The sequence below is a fragment of the Hippoglossus stenolepis genome, chromosome 12, assembly GCF_022539355.2.
Source record: "Hippoglossus stenolepis isolate QCI-W04-F060 chromosome 12, HSTE1.2, whole genome shotgun sequence".
In the NCBI taxonomy this organism is placed as follows: Eukaryota; Metazoa; Chordata; class Actinopteri; order Pleuronectiformes; family Pleuronectidae; genus Hippoglossus; species Hippoglossus stenolepis.
The window spans coordinates 1,889,119-1,916,886 of NC_061494.1; the positions used below are offsets into that span (position 1 = coordinate 1,889,119).

The 27,768-nt window shown below is 43.5% G+C and overlaps 1 protein-coding gene across 8 annotated transcripts in view; it reads right to left on the reverse strand.

Moving 5' to 3' along the window:
- The window catches only part of birc6 (baculoviral IAP repeat containing 6), a 104,748-nt gene that overhangs the window by 65,808 nt on the left and 11,172 nt on the right, over window positions 1-27,768 (reverse strand). For 3 of the 8 annotated variants that reach the window (XM_035172709.2, XM_035172706.2, XM_035172702.2), the window contains exons 5-49: window positions 27,224-27,335; window positions 26,000-26,082; window positions 25,652-25,877; window positions 25,349-25,518; window positions 24,542-24,600; window positions 22,710-24,365; window positions 21,675-21,824; window positions 21,354-21,579; window positions 19,733-19,893; window positions 19,370-19,501; window positions 18,452-18,583; window positions 18,136-18,302; window positions 16,929-17,062; window positions 16,671-16,832; window positions 16,435-16,566; window positions 16,046-16,143; window positions 15,791-15,938; window positions 15,550-15,683; window positions 13,670-13,816; window positions 13,396-13,583; window positions 12,935-13,246; window positions 12,634-12,733; window positions 12,267-12,481; window positions 11,960-12,168; window positions 11,246-11,598; window positions 10,908-11,127; window positions 10,093-10,229; window positions 9,794-9,931; window positions 8,981-9,108; window positions 8,628-8,759; window positions 8,057-8,272; window positions 7,773-7,956; window positions 7,056-7,259; window positions 6,443-6,576; window positions 5,228-5,381; window positions 5,007-5,123; window positions 4,755-4,915; window positions 4,157-4,283; window positions 3,925-4,035; window positions 2,814-3,072; window positions 2,124-2,695; window positions 1,212-1,387; window positions 1,006-1,102; window positions 477-671; window positions 158-358 (exon numbers count right to left, since the gene is read on the reverse strand). In XM_035172709.2, coding sequence (XP_035028600.2) covers window positions 158-358; window positions 477-671; window positions 1,006-1,102; window positions 1,212-1,387; window positions 2,124-2,695; window positions 2,814-3,072; window positions 3,925-4,035; window positions 4,157-4,283; window positions 4,755-4,915; window positions 5,007-5,123; window positions 5,228-5,381; window positions 6,443-6,576; window positions 7,056-7,259; window positions 7,773-7,956; window positions 8,057-8,272; window positions 8,628-8,759; window positions 8,981-9,108; window positions 9,794-9,931; window positions 10,093-10,229; window positions 10,908-11,127; window positions 11,246-11,598; window positions 11,960-12,168; window positions 12,267-12,481; window positions 12,634-12,733; window positions 12,935-13,246; window positions 13,396-13,583; window positions 13,670-13,816; window positions 15,550-15,683; window positions 15,791-15,938; window positions 16,046-16,143; window positions 16,435-16,566; window positions 16,671-16,832; window positions 16,929-17,062; window positions 18,136-18,302; window positions 18,452-18,583; window positions 19,370-19,501; window positions 19,733-19,893; window positions 21,354-21,579; window positions 21,675-21,824; window positions 22,710-24,365; window positions 24,542-24,600; window positions 25,349-25,518; window positions 25,652-25,877; window positions 26,000-26,082; window positions 27,224-27,335 — 9,269 coding nt within the window. The remainder of the gene's footprint in view (window positions 1-157; window positions 359-476; window positions 672-1,005; window positions 1,103-1,211; window positions 1,388-2,123; window positions 2,696-2,813; window positions 3,073-3,924; window positions 4,036-4,156; window positions 4,284-4,754; window positions 4,916-5,006; window positions 5,124-5,227; window positions 5,382-6,442; window positions 6,577-7,055; window positions 7,260-7,772; window positions 7,957-8,056; window positions 8,273-8,627; window positions 8,760-8,980; window positions 9,109-9,793; window positions 9,932-10,092; window positions 10,230-10,907; window positions 11,128-11,245; window positions 11,599-11,959; window positions 12,169-12,266; window positions 12,482-12,633; window positions 12,734-12,934; window positions 13,247-13,395; window positions 13,584-13,669; window positions 13,817-15,549; window positions 15,684-15,790; window positions 15,939-16,045; window positions 16,144-16,434; window positions 16,567-16,670; window positions 16,833-16,928; window positions 17,063-18,135; window positions 18,303-18,451; window positions 18,584-19,369; window positions 19,502-19,732; window positions 19,894-21,353; window positions 21,580-21,674; window positions 21,825-22,709; window positions 24,366-24,541; window positions 24,601-25,348; window positions 25,519-25,651; window positions 25,878-25,999; window positions 26,083-27,223; window positions 27,336-27,768) is intronic. The other 5 variants (XM_035172708.2, XM_035172707.2, XM_035172704.2 and 2 more) reach the window with 4 other exon arrangements.

A 27,768-nucleotide genomic window follows, 5' to 3' on the forward strand; every position in this document is an offset into this window, starting at 1 on the left:
GTGAGGTGAAAATACACTTTTCAAAAGATACAGTAATGATACAGTAAAATCACAATGGTGCATTATGAAATGGAAGCTGCTGAAACTTCAGTAAAAACAGGAGAAATGGGAGAGTTGTAAAAATGTCAACTGCTAGTGTATATCCGTCGTCACTCACTGGCTAGTGAAGCGAGGTGTGGCTGGATGTGGAGCTCCTTCAGCAGCACAGCAGCAGGAAGGTGAATGGTGAGGTCACACCAGGCCTCCTCTGGCAAGAAAATGTAGGACCAGGCTGCTGAGCGGGCCCGGCGGTGCGGCGGCGTGGCCTGAAGGAGGACCTCAGCTGGCTGCGCTGTGGGGCTGCTGGATGTGATCGTGCCTATGAAGCGACAAATGTACAATTAGAAAAGAGTTTGTGCAAGTTTGTTTGGTTTATTTTTGTAAAAATATCATCCCAGTGAATGTAACAGACTGAGCTGCATGTAACTGAAAGGCACCTAAAGGGGCAAAGTTGTGGAGTCCCTCGGCGTTGTCTGGCTCTGAGGTCATCACTCTGGCTTTGAGGTTGCCATCCGCTGCCTTTCCAGGGCCTGAGTCCAAGAACTTCATGATGGTGGACACCATGCTGCGTGCTGTGTTCACTATAGCCCGGGTGCTGGTCACCATGTTGTTGCAGATCAACTGCACACCACCTGGTTAGGGAAAAAAGATTTGTTCACTTAACATTCAAGGTTTCAAAATGTCTTCATATTAATTAAGTTCAACTTTTGTCGCTTGGACTAAAAGTTTTTCCATTTGACTGGTTTGTGAAGAAAATAAGAAATGTGTTTATCACAGAGTTAGCATAAGATCTCCATTAACGGATCAGGTAAACGCTACTGTGCTAAGCAGTGCAGTGCAAAAATACTGTTCTTGGTATGGCTTGGTAGAACTACGGCCCCAATAATAGTAAAATCATTTAAAAGGTTTGGGTAAGTAAAGCTGAGTAAAATAGCACAATGAGGTGTTATATATATATTCACATACCCATATCATGGAAGGCCTTGAGAGCCTCGCTGGTGTCCAACACTCGGAGGATGAACCACAGAAGAGGCTCCGACAGCTGACATGTGGAAAGAGACCCCTACAAAACACATGTACACAGATATGGCACTGGGCTACTTGTTGCATTTATTCAAGAAGTATTTTAGTATCAAATTATCAAAGCCCAAACACATCAGTTTGACGCTTACCTGTCTGCCCATGTAGCCACAGGCCATGTACGTGAGGATGGGCTGTAACATGACCTGGACTGAGGTGGCCCTCTTACTGAGGGTGGTGAGGATAGTGAAGAGGCCGTCACCCACTGAGATTGCATCCAGACCCCCATGGAAGTTTTCATGTTTGGTCAGATGGAGACCACTGGCTCCTGGAGACCAGAGAGGACAGTCAGCTGGCATCAGAACAAAAACTTTTATCTTCCTGATGTCAGATTTTTGTCTTCTGTTCACTGGTTCCATCAAATATCGACAAATTAATTGTCATTATTTATCAACTGACCCCAACACCTGCATAATCCTGCTTCTGAATGTACTGCAGGTTATGCAGAGGTTAAAGAAAGGTGTGTAGAAATAACAAAATTCATCCTTTTTGAATTGATAAGCAATAAGTTGCTCAATTCAATACACTCAGAGATTAATGCTCAGTATTGCTGTGTAACTTATGACTCTCCTAAACGGCTGCAGACAAAATACAGACACATTATTAATTACGATGTCAAGGAATAATCAATTTCCATGAACAGCCTTTAAAATTTCATATATTGCATATAATTATGGAAAAGACTTTCATTAATCGTTATCAATAAACTGATTTTGTCCGACTACTGATGAAGGAAATTTGCATCCCTACTTATCACCTTATAAAATAACCTAGGTGCACCTGTTAGCAAACAGTTTATTTAGAGTTTTGCTCCCTTTATTAAGCTCCGTTTTGTTCTCCAAAAACTCCTGAGAAAAACATCTGGCTCTTCAGAAGCTAAATGCACCAGAACTATAAAGTAACAGGTCATGAAACCAAAACAATGAGCTGAAAGAAGCTGAGACGCTTGGTAGAAATGACAGGACCTAGAGGCTCAGGCAGTACATTTCTGTGGTTTGTCTTACCTATGATCATGGCCATGGCACTGCTGTTGCACTGGCCCAGCGCTGACAAGATCTGGCTCATTATCTGCTGATTGGCTAGCACCAGGTCTGCCACACCGGCAGGAGGACCCTGACTGGACGAGGATCCACCACTCACGCTTTCTTTACTGCCACAGACCTTCTCCTCATCTGACACGCTGCTATCAGCAGCTCCGCTGCAAGCCGGCGGCAGCCGCCCACTGAACTCTCGGTCTCCAGACAGAGGCAGCTGCACCAACACGTTGACCAGCTTGAGGAGGTCGAACATCAGCTGGTCACGGCTGGTCTCTCCACAGACAGCCTTTGCATCTCCAGGGCGGATGATGTTGGCAAACAGGCCACCAAAACAAGCGCGGGCACCCACAGAGCTGTCTGAGCCGCTGCGGGAAACCACCTTATCAGAGCAGGTGATGTAGTGATGAACCAAAAATGTGATCGACTCAATGACAGAGGAGATGGTGGCCACTGACACCACCTCGAAGTTTTGCTCTAAAGTGAACTCCAGCAGCTTCACCTGGGCATCCAGCGGACCCTGGCCTGACTGGAAAGGACCCCTGAAGGATTAAGATGATCCATTAGTTCCCAAAGACCACTATTAGTCAAAATGACTGAATGTGCTTATAACATTGAAGCAGCAGCATTGCTAAATTTCCCCCAAAAATGAAAGCCTACCTCTCAGTAGACAGGATGTGCATGAGCTTGAGCAGGAATTCACTGAACATCTGTGGACAGGTGGAGGACAGGTGGACCTGCAGGCGGCTTAAAAATTCGTGCATGGCCTGGGTGGCAGTGGGTCCCACCTGAGAGGTGTGCTGGCTCGTCCCGTTGGTGCTGCTGCCGGACAGGAAGCGCACCAGGACATGAACCAGGGTGGGATCAGACACCATCTGCTGAGCTGTGCTTTCCTGAGAAGTCATCCCATTGCTGGAGGCTGGAAGTTCAAACACACGTTTTATACAAATCACTAAACACCAGCGATATACAAAGTAAAAAACATAGTATTCATTAATCTAAGTTATACTGTCTTGTACAGAAACATTAACATATTCCGATCCTTTGACTTTCACCTCCTACATTTTCTTCGCTTGCGACTACCGACTACTTTTTATCAGCAAGCACAAAGTGTGTGTGGATTAAATTCTGATCTTTCATAAAGGATTTGTTTTCCAATTAATTTATTGCACATTGGAAGTCACCTTGCAGAAACATTAAATGTGTCTCGACATTAGTAATCCATCACGGTTGTTCTGGTCTGGTCAAAGTTACTGTGGTAATGAATGTTTGAGCAGGGGGCATTTTGCTCATCAACTAGATGGAACATTCAAGGATGCTTTCACATCCAAAAAAGATTTGAATAATGAAAAACATGAGCTGTATTATAGGAGAGTCTAATTTAATACGAATAATGTGACTCTGCGGCTGTATCCCTGATTTGTGTTAAGGCTAAATGAAGCTCCTAAATGGATGAGTTAGGACAAATTACTAATAATGGACGTGTCAGATCTAATTTGGTGAAGCATAATTCACAAAGCATTTCAGCTCTTCTATTCCTGTAATATTTCATTATATCATTTTAATCTGTAACTTTCTCTCATGTCGACTAAATTAATGAACATTTTATTTCACATTTACTGACAGACGCTCGACTGATCAGACATAATAACTAAGCTCTCGCACTTAAGAAAAAGTGTCTCTTTGAGAGGGCGACTGAAGATTTGTCTTGACTGAGCTCTACAACTTTGTTGAAGACACAGAAGGAAACAAGTGGATGTGTGGTACTGACCGCAGACTGACATGTTGGTCATAAGAGTGAGAGAGTGCAGCACCAGACACCAGGTTCTCAGGGAGGTGTTGGGGTACCACGCCAGCACGGTTAGGAAACTGCTGATAGATGCTGGACAGACACAGATACACACAGAAACAATACAATGTGAGGCAATGTAATAAACTCAGCTTCTACAGCTCCACATCACAGGTACAGTATGTGAGGAAAGAGTGTGTGGGTGAGTCCTGACCTTGGTTGAGCGGGATGGTGGGCACTCGGCTGGCGTTGAACATAAAGATGTCCGAGCCGCTCTCTTCACTGTTACCCGAGCAAGTGTTTAGACTGAGCGTCAGCCACAGCTGCAGCAGTGACTCCAACTGAGGGAGAAGAAAAGGGTTTCAAAAGTTTTGTTGACTTGTTAATTAGGTTTACAAGGTATTCTACATAGATGTCAAAGTCATTCATTCTCTAAACTCCAGTGTAAAGTTGGTTGTGATGACTCAGGACACTGTGTATCCGTTAAAACAGGTAAAAACTGAATGAAGCCGTTTCTAATTAAATCAGTTTTTTCTGCAACACAGGAAATGGGGAGGGGCTGTGAGTGGGGCGGATTGCTCAGCTTTTTTCTTTGAAAACTTAAGATCCAGATGTCCTAGCACTAATACGTTTTTTCATTTTGACATTAGTCTTTTTTTCTGTTGACAAGTTCCAAAAAAGCTAAATGAAAGCCCCTTTGCACAATGATATGATTTTCAACGCTTCCACTCAGCACAACATATCAATGTATATAACAAAATGTGTCATTATTATAATTCCATTTAGTGGGTCCAAACAGGGCATGTCCTGACCTGTACGTGGTGGACCTGCAGCATGGAGAAGAGCTTGTTAAAGCAGGCACTCAGCATGGGAATGGACGAGGACTGGACCATGAGGCTGCTCCCTGGAGGAGAGCCTCCTCCATGGAGAGCCCTCAGCAAGGAGTCATCAGTGCCATTGGAGGTCTGGCTCACTGAAAGTCAGACGGCAGAAGAAACTTACAGCCATGACACAAGCACTCGCAGACGAGCACTGAGACTTCCCAGCTTGGTTTGGTGTGTTACCTGTCGATGAGCTTGAGGTGAGCGCTTGTAGAATGGAGTCAGCCTGCAGAGTTGCCATCATTTTGAGCATCAGTTCAGCCTGCTGCTCAAGGCCCACTTCTAAGCGGGCATCCAGAGCTGTAACACACAGAGGTTCAAGCTTAGATGGAAAGACACTAAAATATGAACTTAAGAAGGTCAAGGCTGGCAAGAGAAATACTCCATCTTCAGCTATCACTCACCCTGTGACACGGAGACTGACAGACTCTGTGAGCCGGGCTTTTCAGCAGCTACTGGAGGTTTGGCCACAGGGATACCAACACCTCCAATGTAAGGGTTGTACCCATACGTGCCATAATCAGCGCCCCAGTAGTCATACCAGGTGCTGCTTATAGGCTGAGAAGAGACATGAGAGAAGGTGATTGGAAAGATGAGTACAGGTACTGTAAGCAGAGCATTTTCTACATTTGCTTTCATATCTCCAACCGAAAGTAAAAGGTGTATCAGTTTAAGCAACAATTGATGATTACATAAATTCATTAAGAGCCTGGAGAAAATGGAGACTTTCACCTCAAAAGTCAGTAATTGTCAAATTTATTAGATTTTTAATTTATTTATTAATTTAGGATTTTACTCTCAAACTGAGCGGCCCGAGATAAAAACACACCACAGAACATCAGCTTTCTAAACAGTTCAAATAAATAATTTCCTCTAAAATCTGAACATGATCGGTCATTCTGACCATTAAGGTGAGTTTGACATTACATGAAGAGAGGCCTGCAGCACTATTTACTTTTCAAATTCATCTGTAACTAGTAACTACAATTTAAGGTAATGATATAAAAAAATAAAAATAAAAAAGGTTTTCATAAAACCTTTGACTCTTTTAGTTAACAGACATTTGCTCTACTGTCAAGAAAATAAACACTTAACACAACAGGTAAGTGTTAATATTTTAAGAAACTTATGTTATGAGATAAATCTGTAATTTTCTGAGGAAAAACTCACTTAAATAATAAAATGTATGTTATAAATTTTATAGCACAGTGAATTGTAATATTTCCACAATACACTACCATATCCTGACAACATCTACATTAATTTGACACACAAGCTGACATTTGTAGTTTGTTTGCCATGTTTACTATAATATATACGTGTAATTGAAAATATTTTATCAGTAAATTAAAACTATGATTTTGTTTTTGATATAATTATGTTATCTCATAACATTAAAACATTATCTTCAAAAATCAACTTCATCTTAAAAATACTCCGCTTCCCTACAAGTTCAGTTTTCTTGTGAACATACATCTATGTTGTGAAATTATAAATTTGTTTCATTATTCTCTATTATATCGATGAATGACATGTTGATCAATCAATACAGTAATACCAAACTTTGAAGAAGGTAGTGACAAATACAAGGAAGAACAAGAATATTAATGTCCACATACCTTAAACACTTTGGCAGCGAGTGGATCTTTTTCCAAATCAATATCTAAAGGATCAATATCAACATCCATCAGGTCTTGTAGCAAGTCAAAGTCTATGTCTTTATCTTTTTCCAAAGATGACAGAGGTGGAGCACCTTTGGATAATGAAAACAGCTTTAATATTGCCAAGCAAGCACACTAGAAAAATATACAAGCAAGAAAGCATTTCTTTGCTCCTGCACTTCACTGGGCAATTTTAATGCCGATCAAGCAATTAGCTCTTACACTCCTGTACTGGAGGCACATGACACAGTAAGAATCAAATGTTTCTGTAATAACAGTGTGGCGAAAAATCACTACTATAAGCAAGCATCCAGGATTTGCCAGTTAAATGCCAACGACACACACATATATAATGCAAAAGACAGATAACATTACTTCACATAACACATTTCCTAAAATGCCTCTGGACCTGCAAATTTGATCTGTTACTCTAAAAGGCAGAACATACAGCTATGATAAAAACAGGAGAAAGTTTAACCACAAAAATATTTTAAAAAAGAGTTGGTTCATATCAACATCGTGTGTGTGGTGTTGTGGGAAGTGTGGAGAACGGACAGGGCTACCCACGCACTTTGGAACAGTGAGGAGGTTGCGCTAGTACCTGCGATGATATCAGGTACCAGGGCCTCATCTATGCTCTCTACCAGGGGGATGGGTGCCGGCTGAGGCAGGGAGTCATCCGAATCAGCCCCCAACGAGGAGGAGGAAGCCCCAGCCTCCTCACCCACCCCCACCTCATCCATGATGTCCAGACATCCTGGAGACAGCAGCTCACCTGAGGAGCCGACAAAATTGAGACACAATTTTCTGTTGAATACATATACATACTATGTATAGAATGGGGTTCAACAGTCTAAGACCAATTTTACATTCAAGTGAAGTTAGTGTGTTTGTGTGTGTATCCACAGATGTTAAATCACTAAAAAACATTAAATTATGTAACACAATGTCGATGAAATCCATTGGAGGGTCAATGCACACCGTGCACACTCCCTGTTTGTTATATTAACATTTCAAAATGACATCATCATTAAGTAATTTGTACCATATGATGGTGTGATTGGTAAATCTAAATAAGTTTTAGATTATATCTCTAATGTTGTTGGTTCCAAGTTAATGTATTACTACGTTATGACATAATTTTCTGACTTGATAGTGATGTTATGATGACATCATTGTGCCATATGGTCATGAATGATTTTTGATCTATATAAGCTTTAGGTCAAGATACGGTGATATTTTCTAACCGTGGAAACATTTTCCCATCAATATGTTGAACTTAACACACCTGCCAGGATGTCCTGAAGCATGCACGTGAGGGAATATTGTGCCCATGCTCCCCCCCAGGAGATGTCCCCCCGGTTGAAATCTGTCCCAACAAGCAGGAGCAGCAGGCGCTCCAGCTGATGCTCAGACACAACCTCACACAGGTGGATTGTGGGTCTTGTGGCGTTGGCTATCCTAGCTAGGACCTGAGCGGGTAAGAAAATAATTTATTTATGATTATAGGTATCTACAGTATTTACAGATTCATGCATTTAACAAGCCCATGTAGAGGTGTCAGATGATTACCTTGCAGACAAAGAGCAGCAGGTCAGCGTGACAGGTGAAGTCCATTGAGAGGAGGAAGAGGGCCAGCTTCTGAACCACAGAGATGCAGCGTTCATGGGACAGTGTGAAGGGCAGAGGTTCGACTTCTGGGGCTTCTTTGGCTGTTGGGGACTCTGTGTCCAATGTGGAGCGGGGCCATTCAGCAGTCCGCCGCAGACGTATCAGGTCTTTAAAGTGCTGCAAGAAGGAGGGAGGATAAGAATCCATTGTTTATATAATATATTGACAAGTGATGGACTTCACGGGAAAACTGCATCAAGACTCACATAACTTCTTAACTTTATTACCTGACTGGTAAAATCCCACCATAACAGAGCAAAGCATTGACCAAAACTACAGTTTTTGAGAATCAAATGGAAGACTGTCTAGCATGATTGTCTATTTTAATATTAAAATACAGTCTGCGTGCACTTCACAGAACATAGCGGCAATGCTCTGTAAAACATACGCTGCCCCACAGTGACTCCTGAGGTGAGAACATGGTGGCACTGCAGACTGAGCTCTGTGCAGCAGTGTGTGATGAGCTGCTCACCTTAGATGTAGCTTGTTTGAGCTTGGCCTGTTCCACCAGCAGTTTGTACGAGGAGCCTTTGTTGCTCTGGATCTTCTCCTTCTCGATTTGCTCCACCAAAGCTTTCTGTTTTGCTTTCAATAGATTTAACTGCTACAATAAAAAGGGCATGATAAATAAAAGAACAGCAAAAGCCTTTCATAGACAACCCCTCTGCACTGCAGCAACAACGTGAGAGGGGCAAATGTCAAACAAACAGAAAATCAGAATAAACATTTTATAAACTTTTATACACATTTTCACATATTACTCTGTATATGGCTGTTCTACTAAAAGTTTGATGGGTTGCCGGTGCTGGAATGAGACACATTTACCTGCTTGTGGTGGACAAGCTGCTTACGGATCTTGCGGGAGTAGAGTCTGTCGAGACTGCTGCCGCTTTTAGCCGACCTGCTGGAGTTCTGAGACTGGAGGCTGTTATTGATGAAGCTCCACTGAATACCTGAAGGTCAGACCAACAACAACACATCAGTTCACAGACACTGGAAAACACTACACTGTGTTGAAAAGTAAGAACTGAAATCATATGAAGTTTACTGCATCCAAGTCTTTCAATAGATATTAAAGTTAAGTGATTGATCAGTGATCAAGAGAAGAGGGCGAGACAAAACTTCTGTTATTTTTCATACATTACATGTCTGCTATTTTAGAGGTCTGTCAAGCAATCAATACAACCTTCAGACGCAAGTTCACAATATTTTTAAATAAAAGCTCTATAATTCAGCTCGATATAAAGCATTGCAGCAACAAAGCAAACATCGTGCTTTTAGTTTGAAGACAAATTGCCAAAACAGGAAGTAATTCTTTGAATGTTGTTGCCATGATGAAGATATGCATCCGTCTGTGTCAGTCTGATATGGGGAAATAAAAATAATCATCAAAATGATCTGGTGGCCATTTTGATATTTACATAGCACGTAAAGTTCAGCACTGCACTTTCTTGGGCCAATACAGATGCCAAGTGCATAGCCGCTGAGATGAACAAGTCGTGAGATATGGAGACAGATATTTGTGGAATTAGTAGGTAGATTGAGAAGTTATTAGCCATTCTTGTAATCTTTTCAATACTTTAAATAAACTAAATCTTTTGAAGTGGAATAAAATCCTCAGAAACTCAATTCATTTACCTGTAAATGTTCTCTCCCGCTCTTTTCCACCAAGGTGCTTCTTTCCACCTGAGGCCTCGTCTTCTATACTGGCTACATAGTCCAACAGTCTTGAAACCAGCATCACCACCCAGCTGATCATCGGGATATCTAAAACACCTAGAAAACACACACACTTGTACTTCCTTTGTCCAATGAATAATCTGCCACATGAATCAATGTAAATGTGCACATATACAAAGACATATGACTCTGTCCTCGTAAGGTGTTACGTCTACCAGCTTTAGGTGTCTGACATACCACAGGGAGGGTTTGCTTACCTTCAGTCCTCCGCAGAGATGCCAGTTGTGGCTGCTGCAGGGGAGACAGCAGGTTGTCCAAGAGGTTCAAGAGGCCCTCCAACACACCGCTGTTACTCAGAGATCTTTGGCCAATGCAGGACAAGAGCATGAACACCCTGAGATGGAGAGAGATGGGAAAAACTGCAGTTAGTGCTGTATGTGCGTCAAGCTTCACATTGACATTGTAATTTCAGCATTTAAGGTGAAACCCAGCTGTGACAGAGATGTTGGGGTTCCAAAAAAACAACAGCTTGTGCCCTGGGTCAGAAAATACTGAGAGAGAGCTGCACTTTGATGCAATATTACTCTTCTGCAAACCTTTGTTTCTTCTTTTTATGGAGACAAAGTACTTATTATGCTGCAACAGGCAACACTGAGGAGACAATTCTAGTAGGGAGTACTCCTTATTTAATGTGGATCTGAACGCAGCTTCAGTTTAACGCACAGCCAACTTGACTGTGGTCTTAAGACAACAGAGCCTCATGTCCAGTGCAAGCATACATCACCTTCTTTGAATCTCTTCTGCATGGATACACATTTGAAGCTGCAAGTAACAACAATAATACATAAGCGTACTTAAAGGATGTAATATATTGAATGGCAGTTGATGAAAATAACACCAAGTTTAAAAAAATTGGCGCTTAGCGATCAAGATGTTAAAATGCTACCAGAGACCTTTGGTGCATCTGACTCCCTCGTCCCTGTCCTATCTCTTCTACCACCACCTAATACAGTAGCCAATAAATAATAATATATGATGTGTTGAAACTACGATGGAAATTATTGTCCCCTACCTGTCCTGGGGGAAGATGAGCAGTTGCTCAGAGTTGTAGAGCTCCTGCAGTACGTTTGAGAGGAACTGGCCCCACCAGCGCTCGCCTCCACAGAGCTGCACCAACAACAGGCCGGCGTGAAGGCGAATTTTGGGGGTTCCACTGATGCAAAGGTGCTTGAAGAGCTCCTCACAGGCCTGGGCATGAAAGGTACTCTGGAGCACCGAGGGCACAGAGTGGCCTGAAACATACAGACGTGAAAGAATGAATCGATGGTGTTATTCATGATGCTGTCCATGAAAAGGCAAGCAAACATTTCACGGGCCAGCAGAGCCAGCTATATCCTGCCTCCTACTAACCGTTGTTAGAGTGCAGCAGGCTCAGCAGTGTGTCCAGCAGATAGCGGATGATCGTCCTCAGCTGCTCTGTGGAGGAGTTATGAACCAGCTCCTGGGCCTCCACACCACCAGCTGTGGGGAGTGACTTGCGGCTGGCGCCCAGTGACACACGCAGTCGTTGGACAGCATGGTGAGCCAGGTTGAGTTGCAGCTGCAGCTGGATGCAGTCCTGGTAGGCTGAGAAAACACGCTGGTCCTCCTCCACCACCTTGTCCGGTTTTCGTAAAAAGTACTGGGCGTTGTTAGCACTGTTGAGAGGCGGCAGGTCGATGTTCTGCAGGAGGGTCTCCAGTCGATGGCAGGCCAGATTGTACCTGGTAAACAAGAACAGGAGAGCGCATGGAAATTGAAGTCCCTTTTCTCACACAGTTTTAATGTACATGTATCACATTGACTAACAATGTTGGTTTTGATCTTTGGTTGGGATCAAAACATTATAGACAATGGCTTTAGTGAACTTACAAATGCATGTAAGTGCAGCTATAAGTAAAACATATTCAGAGTTCATACACTCATGGTGCTGTAGAATTTAGTATCCTAAGTAAAGATGCCTCATATGATGACATTTATTGTTTCACTATTCGAGTGAACAGATTTAGGGTCATTTAACACAACAAACTGGGGACGCAGCTGGAATGTGTGTTTAGTGCTGGAGTTGATGAATCCACATCTTACCTGCACTGGATGTCCTCCTGCAGCGCCACCATCATGGTCAAATGCTGATCTACATCTGGCTGACTAGCCGCCTCGCTCTCTCCCCGGAGAGGATCATGCATCAACTTAAGCTCGCTCTCCCAAGGCAGGATGTACGTGTGGCCGTAGTAGAAACCCAGTGGGATCTTTGCCCGCGCGTTGGTGCTGCCGTAGCGACCGATCACAGTGATCTGATGGTTAAAGAAAGCAAACAAGGATATATAATTATAGTAACTTAACAACAGAACAAAAGACTCACAACATTATGTCAACCATCTGTCTCACTGACCTTCATGAACCTGCAGACAGGGGGTGGCAGCAGGTCGTGTAGAATGAGAGAGTGTGTGCTGATGTCAGTGGCCACGACCAGCCTGCGGCCATCCACTTCCTCACCCAGCGTCCAGATGTCTATAGACAGGGAGGCCAGGTCGCCACAAGTTGGGATCAGAACGTCAGTCAGCAAGACCGGACGACCGAAGTCCAGTGTGACAAAGCGACGAGCTCCTGGGAGAAATGAGAGCAGACATTTTCTAAAATGTTCCATTTTAGAGAACTGATGCTATGGTGGTGTGAGGCCGGTATATAACAATGTGATTTCAAAGTAAAACATGATTAAAACTAGGTTGGTTTATATGAAATATTGCGACTTGACATACCAGAGTGCATCCGCTCTATGATGATGGACTGGTGTGGAGGAGGCTGCAAGAAGTGAGAAGCCTGGGAAATGGCCAAAGCGAGACCACTGCCAATGGGGCTCTGCAGCAAAGAGAAAATCATGGTTATCGTTCTAAAGAAGAAACTTGAAACATTTTTGCTGTTTATTGCCAAGAAAAACTTGGTGGTGAAATGGATGTATATGGCAGTTACTGACTTATTCTGGTACACTGTACACTATTCCTCCAGAGTTAGATAAGAGCTATCATTAAGTAACCAAGCTTCATGATGCATGTTACTAACCGGCTTGGCTTTCTGTGTGTTCTTGTGTGCAGCCAGGTTGACAGGCCCTGGGTCCATCATGGAGCCTGGGAACAGGTGAGCCAGCTCAGCACTGAAGGCTGCTGACACCGCCTCGTTGGGCGGCGTGAGAGGAGGGGTCATGAAGAGAGGTGTGGTTTTAGGTGTCGGGGGGATGACATCAGAGGGATGAATAAAGAAGCCTGGAGTGGAGGAGGGGTTGGAAGGCACAGAGTTGTGGATTGGTCCCACACCAGAGGCGGCAGCAGCGGCTGCAGAGGTGGTCTGATGCAGCTTGGCCTCCAGCTTGGCCTTCTGTTTTCAGCACAGACAAAGAGTTAGACACTATACACTGAAACAATGGGTAACTCAGTGCGTGGTTCTTGTGAGAAAAAGTCAACAATAAAAACAAAAGAGCTTTCTGCAGTGTAAAATGAATCTGTAACATCAACTCAGTCTTTCACCTGCTGCTGCAGCTTCAGCAGCTGCTGCTGTTTCTCTTGCAGGACTTGCAGCTGCTGCTCTGCCGACACCATGGCGTGCGACAGCGACTGGAGTGCCACTTGGGCAGCAGAGCTCAGAGCTGTCGATGCTTCACCGACTGTTCCAGTCGACAGGCCGCCCACTGCCGGGGTCACGCCGAACGTACTCACTGGGGGTTAAGAGTTACAGGTTCAATGACCAGGTCATACAGTGAAACTTGAGCCAAAAATGACCTCAATGAAAGATAATGTTTACCAGTAAACATGCTTGCGTCATCTCGTTCCACACGTGTGCCATCACTGGTGGAAATACAAGTAAAGTGCAAAGGCTCCACCTCCAGGAGTCCTGTTAACGCTGTGAAGCTGCCCTCTGCTGCTGCACAGCTGCTCACTTTCCCATTTCCTGCAAGACACAGAAACAAACATTCACATAAACATCTGAGTGTCTCATTTAAAGCTACAGAATGGAGCTTCTGTCGAATTAGATTTTTTGCACTGTTCTATCGTCCTCACTCTCACTCACTGTATCATCAGCAGCAGTGTATCAGTGTGGTTTCTTTATTAATGACATCACTGCTGTGGCCACCAAATAATCTCTTTACCTCCACCTCACTAACAAACACCTCGATGTCAGTGTCAGAAGGTTTTGCTTCCTCTTCTCATTGTTTGACGCCATGATTCACCGTGGAAGCCCATTGGTCAGCAGGATAATTTAATATTCATAGATGCTTTGCATTGACCATTTATGGTTGAATGTGGGCGTGTACAGGGCAGACTTTGAGGCAGATCTACGAACATTTCTAGGTGGACTGTGATTTATAAAGTGAACATTGCGTTCAGGTGTGCGTGCGCACGGTTTTATAAATCCAATATTTTTTTTGCATGCGCCATTTTTCAAGCTTTCGTGCGCATGTACACTTTTAGTATGAATCCTATGCACCGTTTTATAAATGAGGCCCCAGATCAGTGCATCTAACCTTATCTGCTGTGAAAGATGTGCATAACATGGCCAATTCTAGACTTGGACTGGACAATATAAAGGTTATAGAAAGTACACCCGTATGAATTTGACCAAGAGTTGAATTCTGACTATACAGTGCTCATCAGTAGAGCCCTCACAGATCTAAAGTGTCATTAATATACCAGTGGGAGGGAGTAAAGAGCTAAATCATGCTGAGTTGCCACAATATGTGATGTAGATAGCATGCCAGCGAGGTGGAATGAAGATACAACCACTTAAAACTTTTGGTCTAAAAAAAAGGTCAAGTAAAAACATTAACCAGATTGCCAAAGTACTGCATATTAATTAACAGTCAGATTAACCCCACGTTAACAAACCTGGAAGTTTAGAAGAGTAGTAATTGAGGAATTGTTTCATTTGTGTCTTTTATTCATATATTTTACACAGTGATTTGGTATTTGAAAAGTACCAACCATTTGAAGTATGTGGCAACAATGGTTGAATCTTCAATCTGGGTCTTGTCTGGGAACAGACTTTTAAAAAATTCAGTCTCGCTTTTCTTTATTTCTTCTGCCCTTTCCCTTCCTCCTCTCTTTTCTATTTTTATCTCTCCCTCCCTGAGTTCTTTCTTTCGTCCCTAATCCATGTTACCCTGATCTATGGAGGGGAACAAACACTTAATAATTTCACGATTGAGTATAGGCTGGATATTTTTCAGTGACCATTGCCTTGTTTTCAGTGCTTCATTCAATAACATAACAGCCTAAATGCATCTGTGTAAACGAGACTCAGGCTAACTTTGTTATGAGAAATGAGTCTCTCCCGGGATGTGAGAGAAGAAGCAGAATGTTCCTACAGCCATAGAAGAGTGTGTGTGTGCCATTAGCAGCAGTCACGTTACTTCAGTGAGGAATTAAGTGTGTAGATGAGCTCAGGTTGCAGTACAATAGTGACTGAAAGACACGAGTCGGGATAAGAACTGACTTAACCCAGCCTGGACATCAGAGATGGAGGAGAGAGATTTGTTGTTCAGTTACAATAAACATAAAGTAATATAATATTTAGCATCAGATCCTTTACACTCAGTGACTGTCTGATGCATCTTCACTCCAGAGTGCGCATGTTTGAAAAAACTCAAATAAAATGCCTGTAGCATTTTGTCACTAACTGGATACCTGAAAGGATGTCAGAGAGGTCGATCTCATCTGATTGGACGCCGATGCTGCTGTTGAAGGCATTCTTACAGGAGGAGCCACTGACCTCCAGGTCAAAGAGCACCGGGTCAAAAGGAGAGCTGTACAAGCCATACCTGGGGGGATATAGAGAGTGGGGTGAGAGGAGAGGCTTGTAATTGGGAAAATTGCCTTATTAGGAGAACATGCATGTCACTCAGGACGAGAATCATTGAATAGGTACCTTGTCTGCAGCAGTGCCTCCAGTGGAGTGAGGCGGTCCTGCAGCTGTCGAGAGATGGCAGTGAGCAGAGAGGCGCAGGTAGTGCTGCAGCCCGCCAGGTCCTCCTCCTTTACATAGTTCAGTAACACAAAGTACCAGAACACTGAGCCTGAAAGCAGACAGGAGGGACAGGTCAGAACATTTAAACTGAAGCCATGGAGGAGAAACAGGGGATAGGAGCTGTGGGTCCTTCTGTATTGCTGTTTAGTTACTTACCACCTGTTGCTGCTGCAGGCAGGTAAGGCATATTATCAAGCAGAGACTTTAGAAGACTCACACCAAAGCCTTGTTGACCTGGGTCTCCTTTCCCATTGCTACAGCAAGAAATAAAACAACATTTTCAATATTATCTCCACATAAAGCCAAACGTTATCAAGAAACTGCTTCAACAGATAGGCTTGCTCCATTACAGGAACTTAACTACCCAGACATTAAGGTATAACCACTGAAGTGCAAAACATTTTCACTAGTGTCACCATATGGTCTCTTCTTTTCAGAGGTTTACTGTATAATTTAAATGGAAAATAACCTTTCAGTTTCTTTGAGATTCAGGTTATGGGAGTTCCTGGAGTTGATAAAGACCTAAAAACAACAATGTTACTTGCCTTATACAAAGGGCAAGAAAGCGAGCACATTTGTGGGCTATGCTCCGGCCAGCCTCGAAGAAACACACCCGTACAATATCCGTTAGCCGTGTCCGGGTTTTTGCCAGAAGCCCCTCCTTTCCCTCTCTTAAGCTAAAAAGAAGAAACAAGACATATTACTAAGTACAAAGTCAAAGTCACATAGATATCCTGGATGATACTGGCTTACTTGCTATGTGCTCCATCTAAAGTCCTACCTGCAAGGTCCGTTGGTGAAAACCCCAGCCAGCCAGCACAGGATGTCCAGGATGAGGCTTTGAGCATGCTCAGTGGCCGGGCTGCCCTCTGACCGCAGACACAGCGCATCCAGCAGCTTCTCATGGAAGTCTGGGAACTGCAGCATGGCACAGCGTTGGACCCTGAAAAGCACAGAACAACAAAGAAGGTCAAGTCTAAAGTTAACAGCTGCAGTGTGTGCAGCAAAGGCTACAGAACCTGATGTCGCGTGATCTGACCTCTCTTTTGGTATTGACGTCTTTTTGAACCTTCTGATTGTAACTGAAACTTCTTGCAGTAGGTCACAGCCTCGAAGGTTTTCTACTTTCTTAGAAGGTGTTTGTGTCTCCGTCTTCACTGCAGAAACCTTGTCCTACACACACACACACCGAAAACAAACAGATTAACAAACATGATTATGTCTCCATAGTGTCACTGTAACTTATTCAGTTCCGATTCAGTTTACACACCTAGTTTTCCACCATTCTGAGCCATTAAACTAAAAATAAGGTGGTTCACAGATGTGTGAACCGTGACACTATCAGTGGGCATGTCATATTGTTCAGGTTGTATGTCATCAGGTTGATGACACATCCTTAAATACAATGGTCCTTAGTTACAGGCTGAAAACTGGTGGAAATGTGTGGTGGTTTACCACCAAGGTTTAAAGAGCCTGGAACAACCACTAAAGCCAGTGGGCTTTCATAATATATTTGCATCTCAATTAATAGGACATTACTACATTGCCAGCTAAAGTGGGCAATCTTTATTTTATGAAAGGTTTGTGTATTTTGAGTGTTGGTCTACTTAAATGTGATCCATTTGTAGCATCTACTGGCATATTATGTAGAGGATTGGCTCTGGACTTGAATAAAGTATGTTGGGCAGAAGTTAGCTGTCTAACCTAGTGAGTTGTTTTACTGTATTGAGACACAGTCCTCTACACCTAAGACTAAGGCTAACAAATTTACAGAAAAACCCAAATGATTAATCATACAAACTGTCATTTTGTGACTTATTTGTCCTTTTATCCTTAAAAAAAGGTGGATAAAATATATGAAAGTTAAAATTCTTATACTGTTAGCAACTTTTTTTCAAATAATCTGTTGATAACTTCAAAAGAGTAAATATGACAAAAAACCAAATGTATTACTCAGACTAACTAGAATTTTTAAGAAACCACAAACAAGAACAGTCTGGACTGTTACTGCCTTGCAGGGCTGTCGACGTTCCTCGGACGACCACGGGCGCAGCCCAGACGACAGACGTTGCATTGTAAGCCATTAGTGACTTGAATTTGATTCTGGCAGCCATGGGTAGCCAAACAGGCCACCTCATTCTGGACCACATATTACACCAAGTTGGCACAGTTTTACCTCTGAAAAATTTGATCTGTTTCCTGATTGAGAAAAAATATTCTAACAAAACTCAAGACTGAATTTGTACCTTGGAGGCCTGAGCCCGTTGCAGCAGTGTGGACAGTGAGTGCGCTTTAGTGCCCTGGGGTTTGGCACTGGGCATTCTAACCAAAGGCCGGGGACTCTCTTCCATGCCCTTGTCACTCACTGCTTTAATGTGAACCAGGAAGGAGCGGTACTTTCCTCCTGCCATGCCTACAATGCAGGGACGAAAAGGACAAGTGAGAAACATTGATGCACTTACAATTCCATGGATGATTGTTAACACTATTTAGTAGAAAGCTGTGGTCAGGTCAGCGTCAGACTGTGACTTCTCACAAACATATAGATAGGACTGTTATTACCTTTGACCAGTTTGGGGCTGGTGAGGCTGAGCATGCCTGCATGGCCAGAGAGGTCCAGGCCACTAGCCAACCACACTGGACCACACAGGATATCCTCCTTATGGTCCTCTAGGAATGGACACAACATGGACCCTACGACAAACATACAAAGCTCTACTTTACACATAGGACATAATACACACATTTAACTGTGTTGGGAACCTTCTGCCCTCTTAAAGATGGAGCAGGAAATGTGAGACATCAAGGTTGAATATTAGAAAATGTTAATGACAAGTGGGCAGTCCTTGTCTGTTAATTGAACACAGCTAATGAAAAACCAGTGACCATGAATAAGAATGCACAATAACAAATTGATTGTTAGGGAGAATCAAATCCAGCTGTGTTCTCCTTTATGTATGCAGAAATTCATGATTTGCAGCACCAAAAAGTAACTGCTGATTCAAATATAGTCTTTATACTAGGGTCAGCATTTTACATCATGTGACCCACTAAACACTGGGCTGTTTGTTTCGCTGGAGGATCTGAAAAAAAAAATCTGTTGAAAAAGATGAACCTGGCTAATTATTTGCTGCAAGGCCAATCAATACCATGCTAACTCGCATCCCTCATTGTTTATTTGTCACATGAGCAGTGCATATCTGCCACACACTGACATCTGATCAGACTTGAAATTACGTAACACAACTTCACAAAGAAACATGTATAGAAAGACATTTTTAGTAAATGTGATTAATTTTGACATAGTTTCTTAAATAATGACAAAGGCAGTGGTGGTTAAACAACACTTGATATATTTGGTTGGGTAACAGCTATTTGCTGGACAAATTGAGGGGGTTGATAACTGTCTTTCAGAAAAAGTAAAAAAAACTGTAATACTCAAATAAAACAGATGTAAAACTAAACAGACTAATTGTTAACCTGATGTCTCCTCTATGTCCATGAACTGGATGTCCTCTGTGAAGTCATGCAGCACAGGCTGGCCATTCTTCTCCCCATTGGCATGGAGGACACTAGAGAGGGGAAAGGAGATCTGTCTGTCCACCGCTGTCTCTGTTAAAGACATGAAAGTAACAGTTAAACACAGGCAATTCTACCTGTGAAGAAAAAATCCGCAAGAAGCTGTATCATCAACATCTCAGTTCAGTTGAGCTACTTGCGGAAAGAGAAAATACATCTTTTGATACCATATCACTAAAAGTCCATGCATATGCTTGTTCAAAACACTGTTATTGAAGAGAACAATCTACCATCTCAGATTAATGTTTGAATAAAAATTCTCACCGCTGACTTTACCCAGCCCAGGAGCCTTGTTCTTCAGTAAAGTGATCTGGATCTGAGGAATGTTGACTATGTTGGCATTCAGGACAAATTTGAAGTCCACGTGGCCCACCATGCAGGCTTTCGGCAACACAAGCTCAAACACATGCTCGTCCCAGCTGGAGCTGCAGAGAGAATATGGGTCACCAACTGCTTAAATGTTCAAATAAAGGTCCCCTCCCTTCCCACAAAAGTAAGACGACTGTCAATGTAGATTTTACTACTGGTATTTGCTGTTTGGATATGGATGTAAAGACAATTGCCACTGCATTTCTGTGATGCCAAAGAAAATACATGTTGATAATTCCACAAGTCTATGGTAACAGTGGGGCCCAAAAGTGGTACCAGACGTTCGGACCCCACTCTGTACACGGTGTCTTTGCTCAATGATTTCTTAGCAGATTTATGGACATTTAGTCACTGAGGCACACTGAGCGTAAAGCTGAGCATACACTGTGCGACTTGAGAAATGTTGTTAAATTCAACCTCATGTACGCATAATTCCTCCAGACCAGCTACGGAACTGTGTTTTTGTCAAAGATAATTTGAGGTATTGGTACCCCTAAGATGATATATCAGTGGTTTAAAGTCGAAAAAACTGCTGCAATGTGTATTTCCATGTCCTCTCCTCTGCCTCTCTCTGGAGCTGCAGACAGAACAGGCTGTTTTCGCCTGCCTCTTGAGCCCGTCCTCTGATTGACTGCACTTTGTTTGACACGCGACCAGGCCTATCACCGGTCTCATTCTGGCGCATTCACTCTGGCAAACACAGCTGAAAGACACGTCGTATGTTTGCAGCTACAGTCCTGGTCCTGAAGCGGCGGTGTGATAATGATTCAGCGGTGAAAACCCGCTAAAACTATGAACGTAGCTGAAATCATGATAATGTTCTGTCACTGCATCGACACAGTCATTCACCTCTGTACAGGAGCCCAACATTAACACATGTGGTGCTGCTGCTCCTCGGCTCTGTGCGCGTCAACCTAACCCGATGTTGGTGTAACTCAATTCCATCCACATGATTGGTAGCGGCCCGGCTCTATGCTCATTCTTATTGGCTGTTCGTGTTGTCCATCAAAACATGGACGGGATGAGGAAAAGCTGTATCGCGATAATTATCGATATGGTTTTTTCGCCCAGCCCTAAAAGAGAGCAAACTATGTTTGAGGCTACTAGTACAATGAACGTAGAAATCCAGGATGAGTCGACGTGTGAAAAAAGCAGGGGATTCCCGCTGGATGCACCGCAAGTGAGTGAGGGGGTTGATGATGCTTCTAACACGCAAAAAAATAATAAAATAAAGAAAACTAATATTTCGTCACTTCCTGACTGTCTGCTCCACCTCTCGTGAGGATTTGATGCAGTTGTGAACATGTCCGTGCAGATAACCTCCCGCTGTTTTGTGCATGTGTGAAAGGAAAACTGGGTATTGTCAGTAGCCAGGAGGTCATGTCTGAAAACAGCTTTACTCTGCACCCCTCCGGACAAACAGGCCTCTGAAGTAAAGAATTGTAAGACACTAGCCCTTAGATAACTTTCCATTGTTTGTCAATCATCTATCCAGATAATTTAGTGTTAAAGATACCTGTCACTCTGAAGCTTCCAGGTGCGAGTGTGCTGGGCTGCATCTCCATGGTGCTGCTGGTGAAGGTGCTGCGGGTGGCGTCGCTGCTGCTGCTCCTGCTGCACCTCCACCCAACATGGCGGCACTGTGGCTGAGAAGCGGGGGGTCAATGTCTCAAAGCGTGTCAGCTCCACCAATGACATCAGGCTCTCCGTGGTCAGCGGTTGGTCCACCAGGAGGTCCACTCCTGCACAAAGATCAGTGGCTCATCAGATTCAACGTCACAACAGTATCACAGAGAGGCCAACAAAGTAATGAGTGAGTGTCTTGTGTCGGTTCTACCTGTGATCCCTGGGCTAGATGGGTTGGAGGAGGGCTTGGCCCCCTCAAGCAGCATTTCAGCCCCTTTAGAAAGGGGGCCATCAATAAACATGTCTCCATCATCTACATCGTCACACACGCCTCCAATTTGAAGGAAATGAAGTTCTCCACCTTCAAAGGAGAGCAGAAACAAAATGAACACCAACAGATAATTTACCTGGAGGCACTGAAGCACTACAACATGGGATACAGTGTTACATGCACTTTGCACACCGCAGGAAGGATAACTTCGTCATTTCCTGTGTCCGTCACACAACGACGAACCACGCCCACTAATGAAGCATTATGGTCCACACTAAGTTCAGACCACATGGTAAACATTTTATGTAAATCGAATTAAAGTTGTAAAACAGTAGGTTTTGACAGTAGGTGGTGCTATCACTATCACTACATACAGACTAACAGATCTGTTCAGGTCAAAAACACTCTTGTTTCTGTCCAGATCATATAAATCTTGCTGGAGTGACGTTCACTCCAGCATAACGAGTGTGTGCGTGTGAGAGAGAGCGAGAGAGAGAGCACGAGAGACAGCCTGCCTACTGCCCATCACCTGAAGTTCTTAATGTTAACTTTATAACTACAGCCTATGAGAGGTTTCTGGTATGACTAATGTATTACCTTGTTTAAAGAAGTCCTAGGTACTCCAAAAAATACCAGTACTATACAGTATGAAGCCATGCATCGCACACGCACGCACACGAGATATGTCATGGTTCTGTCCTCTGGAATCACTACACAAAACCGGGGACGTTTGGTCTCAGTTTAAGAATCGTAACGGCCTACATATAAATAGAAAATATCCTAACATTTGTCAGCGAAAAGGCCTCACTATTCCTGAACACCTGAGAGGTAACAGAACACACAACAGGAAATACAATCAAACAAAAAAATATGGATGAAAACAAAATTCAGGATGAGTTAAACCCGACCTTGTCATCCCGGTAGTCAACAGTGTTGTTCTCTATAGGGAAACAGGTCCAGAAATAACCCACTCACCTTTAGTGCAGGCACAAAGGCGATCGGTCCCAGAGCAATAGGTAACTGAAACAAAGGGGTCTGTCTCCTCAACTGACCCCTCCTTCTTAGGCGGCTCCACCTTGGCCAGGACCTCTAACGTGGACAGGTCCAGAATCATAATGTATCCCGCCCTTGTGGTCACCACCAGGTGTCCCAGGCCTGTCACCTCTAACCTCTTGCAGTCTTTGGGACTGGAGGCAGAGGTGGAGGGACTAGTGACAGTAGCGCTGCTGCTGGTTGTGGCTGCTCCACATGCAGTCCCAGTTCCAGAGCCAGCAGAACCTGCCGGGGCCTTTCCAAACCCAGACAAGCCTTTTTTTGGAGCAGAGGGAAGAGCCTCCTCAGGAGCTTCTTCGCTGTCATCCTCCCTGCCATCCAGCAAATCTGGAGGTAGCAATATATGAGAGGTGATTGCATCACAAGGGTCCCAGATCTGCTGCACCTTCACAGGTTCGTCATCCAAAGTGACAATACGGGTAGAGTAGTTGAGCTTGTAGAGTGCAAGGTAGCCCCCTCCGCTTCCACCACTCGAGGACCTCTGCTGCTGCTGATCACCCGGGGGCAGAATGAGGGGTGTCTGAGGTGGGGAGTCTCCTGGGTGGTGGCCTTCCACCCCATTGGCCACTGGGTGTAGGGGATCTCCTTTGCGCTGACTGCAAAGGGCAGAATGCAGGCGGTTGAGATTGTTGAGGGCCTCAACTTGATTTGTGGCGCTAAGAGATTCAGCGCCACATGGCTGCAGGCCAACTAGAAGGTGCACACCATCCCAGCAGGGTGTTATTGAGTCCACATAAAGATTCTCATCTTCCAGCTGTTTGGGCAGCCTCAAGCATTGCACCAGCGCTCCGGGTCGAGGTGGGGCAGAGACACTCGCCGCAGCCAGTGTGCTCCATTTGTCCACGTGACCATCTAACCCTGCCAGATTATTTGCTGCATCAGCAAACTGCTGAATGTAGGTGATTGGGGGATCCTGAAGAAGAAGCTGCTCATGTGTGTCAAACTCCATTTCTATGATCTGTGGCACAGTGAAGCCATCCTCGTGCAGCCCCTTGCTCATAAGGTTGTTCATTTGGGCGAACACCTGCCCTGAGGATTTGTCATCCACCTCTCTGATACTGTACAGCAGCAGCACGGGTATAGTCCTGTGCACAGCCTGCAGAGAAGAGGGGCTTGGAGGATGAGAACCTGCTAGATTAGAGAGGCCCTGCTGCTGGGCTGCAGTCTGGGGATTGCAGATCTCTATTTCCATGGGACCTTGGTCCTGTACAGGTCCAGAGTGAAAGGGCTCAGGGCCCTGAGTTCTTAGTTCTGTGGTCCTGCGTGTTGTTGATGGGGCTGTGGGTTGGGGCCCAGCCATTGGGGTGCTGGATGCTGAGCGATAGCTGAGCAGACCTCCGGCCAGTAGGCAAGGGAGGGGAATGTTGTGGTGGTCGGGGGCCTTATCTTTTGCTTTGGCCTGGCTGTGGGCCTTGACTTGGTTTAATGAGGGGTTGGCACCCAGCTCCTCCAGGTCCTTGACCGTGTCCTCCAGCACACTGGCAACCACCTCCCACTGGAGCTTCTCCGGCTGCTGGAGCACACTCAGCGCTGTCACTCCTAGGCTAACATCCATGCTCTCCCACTGAGACTGCTGACCTGAAACAGAAAAAAGGAAAGAGCTGAGATTTTTCCTTTTCACACCACAGTATGAGTGATGGAAAATACAATTCTAATAAGCAAACTAAATCCATTAATACAAATATGGATCATTAACAAGTTAATAACAAGGGCACCACCAAGCATTACATTACACAAAATTTAAATTCAAGTACCTGTTATTGACTCTGATCGGGAATGCTCATCACTATCTGAATCCTCCAACTGGTCGTCACTAGAAGAGAAGATGTGGTTAAGAAAACATGACTAACATGACACAACCCAAATTTAAGAACTGTGATGAAACAAAGTACTCTCTTTGCAGTTGTCCAAACTGTTTCTTGCCGTTAGCGTGTGATTAAAGAGCATTCGATTCGAGGGCATGATCATAAAATTGAGGATCTATTTATTAACTCTTTAACTCTGTAGGTAAATAGAAATGATATCTCATCACTATGAATTTTTTTTGAATGAACTGTAACTGGTTTCCTGCCATTTTAGTTTCTTGCTTTTTTTCTTGATTTAATCACTATGTTCTGAACAACTGTGAACTACTTCATAAAAGAAGAGATATTCCAGATACAGAGGACTTCTCTTGCTGAAGTGACACATGAGAGTGACAGTTCATTAAATCAGTGAGTTAGAGCTGATAGATCAGTGAGTAGCAAACGTTTCATCTACAATCCCATTTTATTTATTTTAAATATAAATTCATACTCCAAACATCTTATTTTTCAGTATCAGTATTTTTATGTGAAACAAAAATAAAATGTTTGCATATTAAGCTGTAGAAATATTGTCCCAAGATTCTATAAATATAAAAGTACCATGACGTTTTTAGAAAACTGGCATAGACTTGGTACCGAAGTAACGGTTTTTCGTGACATCCCTATAACTATTACTATTACTCCATTTGGGGGGATTTTCCATCATAACAATTGCACAAGTTGTTGATGTGTGTATAGTGAATGTGGGTGCCTCACCTATCTCCCTCCAGTTTTGGCAGGTCAGAGCAGGAGGAGGTCTCCTCTAGCCAGGCCAGAGTTGGTCTCCGAGACTCTGTCAGCGTCTGCTGGCTTTGCTCGCCTCCACACAGGATCAGCTGCCTCAGAATGGCAGGGTCGTACGGGTTGATGTCAAACTTCAAATGCACCTGTTCATCACACAATCACACACTCGTTAATATGGGGTCATTCCTAACATTTAATGTCTGACACCTTCATGTCTGGATGCAAAGAAAAAGACAGATGATCTTTTCTTATGTGTTCACAGTTTAATGATCTGACCTTCATCATTTTGGAGACATCCCAGATGCACATCTTGCCCCTCTTGGTAGCAGCAGCCAGGAACTGTGGGCAGCTGCCAAAGCCGTAACAGGCGATCTTGTCAGAACTGTCGTGGCCGTTGGGAAAGTGGGCGGGGCTGGTTGCCAGTGTCACTGACAGTGGGACGTTCTGTGTGTGCTCGCCCTTTACAAACGGACAATTGGGAGAATGTCGCTCGTGTTCCGACCTGGATTTAGTGGAGAAATGTTGAGTTACAGATATGTGTGGACCAACATACAACAGGCAGTAGCTTTGCATTTGCTCTAGCAGCTAAATAAATGCATACTGTAGTTAATGACGTGCACTCACCATGGCTCATCTGTAGGTTCCCAACAGACCAGACACACACTACAGGTGAAACACATGGCTCTGTCGTCCCCTGTTGAGGCAGGCTGCGGAGAGACAACAGGATCATTAGAGCTTCTTAGTACTTACAAAGCAACAGTGGCTTCAGTTGAAATTCAGAGCAATTCAATCTCTATACTTTAAAGTTGGAGATTTACCAAAAAAAGAAATAGCCAATTTTACAAATCAGTCCACACTCAATAACCCACAATGATAAGGTAAAACTAGTTTTTAGAAGTTTTTTTTTTATATTTAAAAATAAAAACCAACAGTCAAATTCTAGACATAAAATCCATAGAACATGTATGGAGAGAGTTGAAGATGGCAACTTACAGGTACTTATCCAAAAGGATCTGAGAGGAGGAATGTGATTAACTGCTTGTAATGTGTAATGTAAATGTGCTTCTACTGTACTGAATTAAGGCTGATTGTTAAAAAAACATTAGCAAACATTGTGAAAAACATGTTTAACTTGGTCATTATGGGTTATTTGGTTCCAAAATGACAAATATCAATTCAAACTAAATCTACAAAATAATGAGTAAAAAAGATGAAGAGGTCTGAATATTTCTGAACCCACTGTCATGTGTCAGCCACTGTGGGGAAGTCAGTTAGATTAACAGGTGTAAAAATAGAACTAAAGTTATTTAGTTCTATTTTTTATAAAGGAATTTAATTAAACATGTATTCAGCATATGTCATAATTCTTAAGGTACAGCCCAAAACGTTTTGTGAGCTCACAATGACCTTGACCTTAAAACATTAAATACTGATTAGTTTTCCCTTGAATGTTTGTGCCAAATATGAAATTTTCCTCAAGGTGTTCCTGAGAGACATTGTTTACAGGATTGGTATGGACAGACAGAGGGATGGACAGAAAGAACTTCTGAAAACATATAACCTCTTTGTGTATGATAACCATTGTTGCCAACGGCAACATTATTGTTCGTTTGCACTGCTACTGATGACTCACTTACTATAAGAACACAGGTTTGAACAGGAATAGTCGCCGTGGTTACATTCTGTTAAATATTACCATTTCTTCCACTGACTGAATAATCTTTCAGCAACACCAATATTCTTCTGTGGAGGCCTATAGCCTCTAACTGCATGCACGTATTGTGAATGTGTATGAGCCTACAGACTATGTTGCTCCCGTGAGCTGAGCTGAGTTGTCTCTTCACCCACCTGGTGGTAAAAACCTGCTTGAGCCATTGGGTCGGGCTGAGCCCACCTGTAGCCAGCATGTGGCCACGATGTAAACGTCTCCCTCCTGTTGGCCTCACTGTACATCAGGGATCTGCAGAGAGTAAAACAGTTAAGAACGATGCCCAGTTTCCTGTGTGCTGCTGAGGAATGTGTCACTGTGACTGTTTAGTAGCGGACTACTTGTGAGACCTGTGTTGTATGCATGTTGTGCATTACAGATCATACATGTACCCCTCAGTAGGGCTGCACGATATATCCAATATGTATCGCCATCGAGATGTCAACGTGTGCGCTATGCGTATCTCAAAAGACTGCGATAAATGGTGTTCCATGCGCCACATATTCACACTGTGCATGTCAATTTGGCCAATCAGATGGAGCCCAGCTAATATATAATATATATGCTAATATATTAAAGATATTCAGATCATTGATGTTTTTTTCTGTCAATGAATCATCTAGGTAAAAACAATCAAATTTGTAAACTTAGACCAGGTATTGAGCTGGTTTGATACGGTTGGAGC